Below are 4,847 nucleotides of genomic sequence, written 5' to 3' on the forward strand. Positions count from 1 at the left end.
TAATCGGTTAACCGATTAACGGTTAATCGATTTTGCAACCACAGTGCATTATGTAATTTTTTTTTTAAACTGACAACAAGTTCAAATTGTTCGAAAATATTTAGATCTAATAAACAGCCGAAAAACTATTATAACATAGGATATGTATATCACCTAAATACCTCTATTAATATTGAATTTTAATAAGAACGTGAATGGTATAATAAGATCATTGATCTACATAAGCAATTTTTATCTTCTTTCAACTTTAAATATTCCGATTCATTAACCGAAATCTATTTTGGTAGGACCAGTTACATAAATAAAAGTAAGGAAACTAACTTCATCAAATTCTTAATCATTACATTTCCAACAAACAATTACCATTACAGTAGTTACTTGAAAACATATTTATGTTTAGCTTTTCAATTGTAATTAATATATTGTTAAATTATGCTAATTACAATAACATTAACACGCGTCAAACGAACTTTGTTCCGAAAGCATTTCTAATTAATTATTTGAAAAGCGTAATAGACTTAATTTGTTTTAACGAAACCCAATACAAACGTGATTGTAACATAAAACCCTTTGATTTTATGTTTTATGGTTATTTTCGGCTTAACTTCAAATAAACTTCTAAATTAAAAATTACCAATTAATTCAGACGAAGAAAACTGTCTCCAAATATATTGGGGATTCGGAATTCGGAATTTTAAATTTTATTACTTGTTTTTTTTAAAGAGTACGAGTAATAAGGTTTCCGTTTAACATTCATTTGTTTAATGCAGCCGCTTTTTGTGTTATTAATCGCACTTTGATTGTCGTGCATTTAAAAACCAATTGTATTCATTAAACAATTGTAGATTTTTTATTAAATAAAAATCTACGTGTTTTAGTCTGGTATTTCTGGCGCATATGTTTCCTGTGTCTCGTAGCATTTGTTTTGTTTATTTTACAAAATGCAACCGGAAATTCCTTTAAGTATTTTTTTATTTTATTTAATTTTTTTCCAATTTGTATTTTGAGACGTGCTTTAGAATTTCTTTGTGCTATTTAAAGAGACTGTTTGAATGTCATTGCTCTGGTTTTCTTGTTTTGCTACTACGTATGTAGTTTGGTTTTTTAGGGATTAAATCTTTAAGAATTCAAAAAACGTTTTAAATCATTTATTATGGTATTTATGTGGAGCAAGTGCCTACTTTACTGAGCTACAAGTTCGTTTCTTTTGTATGAAACGAACAATGATTTTCATATTCAATTGTAGTTGATTTTTTTTAGTATACTGGTTTTAATTTTATAAATTAAAGGATACACCTGCTTCCTTAGATATTAGATGCTTTGGTAGGAGTTCACTGAACTTTTAGTTGGGACATGTTTAAAAATATGACAAACTATAACGACCTAAACATAGACGCAGCTTCTTCAAATAGTCACTCGGGGCTAAATCCGAAGAATTGGACGGAAGAAGGTGCATTTCGTAGCCTAATTCTTGGATTTTTGCCATGGAAACTGCACATCGGGTCGGGATTGACCGACCATACTTTCTTACTTGTTTTTTAATCGATTCGAAATTTTTGGGAGATGGTTTGTAAAGAAAAAAATTCAAAAATTCGGAAGTTTTAAGTTTGTAATATATTGCCACCTTTTCATTTCTCATTTTTCTTAATAAAAGACAGTTTTTGGAGAAACTTGAAGAACCGGAGCCTTTGGAAACTGACCCTAATTTGTTTACCATTTTGTGCACCCGATTGTGCGCAAACGAGACAGCCATCTTTCGAAAAACTTTCTCATTTCCAAGCGATCATTCAAAATTTAAACCACTGAGGCATGTGTGGATGCCTATGGCTTCCTCTCGCACTTTCAATATACGATCGACCAATACCATATCAATTGTTTCGGCTGTAGAAACCTCAACTGGGCGTCCAGAACGTTCGGCAACTTGCGTGCTTGTACGGCTAAAACGAAATTCAGTAAAACTCTTTTTTATAGCCCAAAAATATTAGTCTAACACCCACCTTAAATTATACCGATTGACTTATAATCACTTTCTGAGTCGATTAAACGATGTCCGTCCGTTCGTCTGTCTGTCCATGTAAACCTTGTGCGCAGAGTACAGGTCGCAATTGTGAATATATTTCAATGAAAAATGGTACATATTATTTTTTCGGCCCAAGGACCAAGCCTCTTCAAAATAGCTGAAATCAGTCCATTATTTAACATAGCCCCCATACAAATGTCCTTCCGAAATTGGACTTTATCGGTCATAAATGTTTAATTTATATATGTATCTTCACAAATTCCGCTCCAAATAAGTTTTATATATACAATATTCATGTCACCAAATTTTGTTACGATCGGTCCATAATTAGTCATAACTCCCATATAGAATCGCTTCCGAAAATCACTTTAACATGCATAAATCTCTTAAAAATGTAGTTAGACACACAAAATTCAACATAAATAACTTACGTAACGACCTAATTTCATGGTGATCGGTCCATAATTGGTCATAGCCCCCATATAAGGCCCACTTCCGAAAATCACTCAAAAATATAAATTATTGAAATTTTAAAAGAAAAATGTTTTTGCTCTGTTACTTAGTGTAGGGTATTATATTGTCGGTCTTGACCGACCATACTTTCTTACTTGTTACCATTGAAATTGATGGCGAATGAAGCCTTTATTTGAGTGATGCTTTTTTTCCGCAATAAATTAAGACGAAATTCACATTTTCTAATTTCTCCTCAAGTCACGAGGTATTCTTTTTTCACAAATTTTGATAGAAGTCAACTGACAGATGCCTGTTGACAGGAGCAGTATTGCCCTTTAAGAGCCAGAAAATTCAAAACCTAACATTACTATGAGACCAAGATAAACATTGGTGAGTGGTTGAAGACTTATAACACTATTCTTAAATAAAATTTCAAGAATCCAACCCATAAAAAATTTAAAAATTTTAAGAAACATTAAATTTCCTATTACCACAGCGAACTCGTCCTCCCAATTTAACAAATTTGAAAGTTATAAGGTACGATACCTTGTCAAAAAATATATCTACTTCCCAGTTTATAATATACAACCAATCGGATGCTAGATCCAATTTCTGAAATGAAACCAACTTTAAAGAAATGCTTAATATTTATGTGCCATGCAAAGTGCTTTTTAAAATTTATTTCTCAACTTACATATATTTAAAAAAAAATTGTTATATTTTCACAAATCACATTCACCGGTTCAATCCAAATCGGTTACTCCCATTTTTTTGTGCAAAATCGGTACATACTCATCCCATTGACTACGGTATACATTACCAGCCAAAGGTTTACCCAATTTATATTTTTCAGCAAATTTCTCTACTTTGAAATTCTGCAGATACTCCAATTTTGTGCTATTAACAAAGGGTTCATCAAATACAAGTTTACCAGGCTGTTCATAGACCAAGAAAACGAAACGCATCATACCAGCAGTTTTCGGAGGTAGGGGACCTACATACGCACAATACTCATCCCCCTTTTCGATATCTTTGCCTGGTACATTTACCACTAGCCAATGTACAAATTCTTTCCATGTAGGAGTAGCAGCATATGGAGCATCGGGACAAGACATATACACAGTGTAGTAAGTATTCGGATCTGCAGACCAATCAATGGTGGGAGTGTCCTTTGTTTGGGTGGGAGTAAACTCATTGCCGTCTCCCACAATGAGGCCATTTTCAAATTCTAGCTGAGTATTAAAAAAATATATTTAAATTTTTAAATGTTTTATGCCCTAACTATTTACATACCTTTAATTTTTCATTGGGTGCTGTTTGCAAAACATCCGGTATTATTTTCGTGTCCTTAAAAAGCTTTTCCAAATCACTGTCAGTTAAGACTCGAGCCAAAAATAGTGTAAATAAAAATATTTGTGAAAACATTTTCGTTCGAAGTTGAAATCATAAGACTTGTAACCAGTTTGATTTATTTACATTGTAAAACTGTTATATTTATACAAATTTTTATTCAAAACAAGTAAGAAAGTATAGTTGGTTAAGCCCGACCATATAATACCCTACACTAAGTAAATGAGCAATAATATTTTTCTTTTAAAATATCAATAATTTATATTGGTGAGTGATTTTCGGAAGTGGGCGTTATATGGGAGCTATGACCAATTATGGACCGATCACCATGAAATTAGGTCGTGTGATTTATGTCTATATGAAAGTTATTATATCCTACACCTTAGTGTGTATACCTAAATTTTTAAGAGATTTATGCACGTTAAAGTGATTTTCGGAAGCGGGTCTTATATGGGAGCTATGACTAATTATGTACCCATCATAACAAAATTTGGTGACATAAATTACGTATATATAAAACTTATTTGGAGCAAAATTTGTGTAGATATATATATAAATTAAACATTTAAAACCGATAAAGTTAAATTTCGGGAGGACATTTGTATGGGGGCTAGGTGAAATAGTGGACCGGTTTCAGCCAGTTTAAATAGGCTTCGTTCTTGGGCCAAAGAAATTCTTTGTACTATCAAAATATCTCCAAATTGCCACCTGTACTTTGCGCACAAGATTTACATGAACAGCCAGCCAGACGGATGGACGGCCATCGTTTAATCAACTCAGAAAATTATTCTAAGTCGATTGGTATACTTTAAGGTTGGTGTTAGACTAATATTTTTGGGCGTTACAAACATCTGCACAAACGCATTATACCCTCCCCACTATGGTGGTGTAGGGTATCATAATAATATAAGGCTTTATTTACCTATCACATTTGCTGTTTGTTTGTTAAATTAAAATAATTTACAGGAATTATAGGAAAATTGTTATTATTGTGTGGTAACAATTGTTAAATATTGGTTATTAA

At 32.2% G+C, this 4,847-nt stretch overlaps 1 protein-coding gene across 1 annotated transcript; it reads right to left on the reverse strand.

Moving 5' to 3' along the window:
• Positions 1 to 3,216: 3,216 nt before the first annotated feature.
• On the reverse strand, positions 3,217 to 3,898 carry LOC135950387 (putative odorant-binding protein A5). Its single transcript, XM_065499934.1, has 2 exons — positions 3,767 to 3,898; positions 3,217 to 3,705 (listed from the first exon to the last, which is right to left on the reverse strand). Exons 1-2 carry the CDS (start codon positions 3,896 to 3,898, stop codon positions 3,217 to 3,219), a joined length of 621 nt encoding a protein of 206 aa, XP_065356006.1.
• Between the last annotated feature and the right edge of the window lie 949 nt (positions 3,899 to 4,847).

The sequence above is a fragment of the Calliphora vicina genome, chromosome 2 (genome assembly GCF_958450345.1).
Source record: "Calliphora vicina chromosome 2, idCalVici1.1, whole genome shotgun sequence".
NCBI lineage: Eukaryota > Metazoa > Arthropoda > Insecta > Diptera > Calliphoridae > Calliphora > Calliphora vicina.

Excerpts from the sequence above, each read along its gene's own strand:
- LOC135950387 (XM_065499934.1), bottom strand. The coding sequence starts at position 3,898 with ATGTTTTCACAAATATTTTTATTTACACTATTTTTGGCTCGAGTCTTA. Across the intron at positions 3,706-3,766 it reads CACCCAATGAAAAATTAAAG|CTAGAATTTGAAAATGGCCT; the intron begins GTATGTAAATAG and ends TTTAATACTCAG.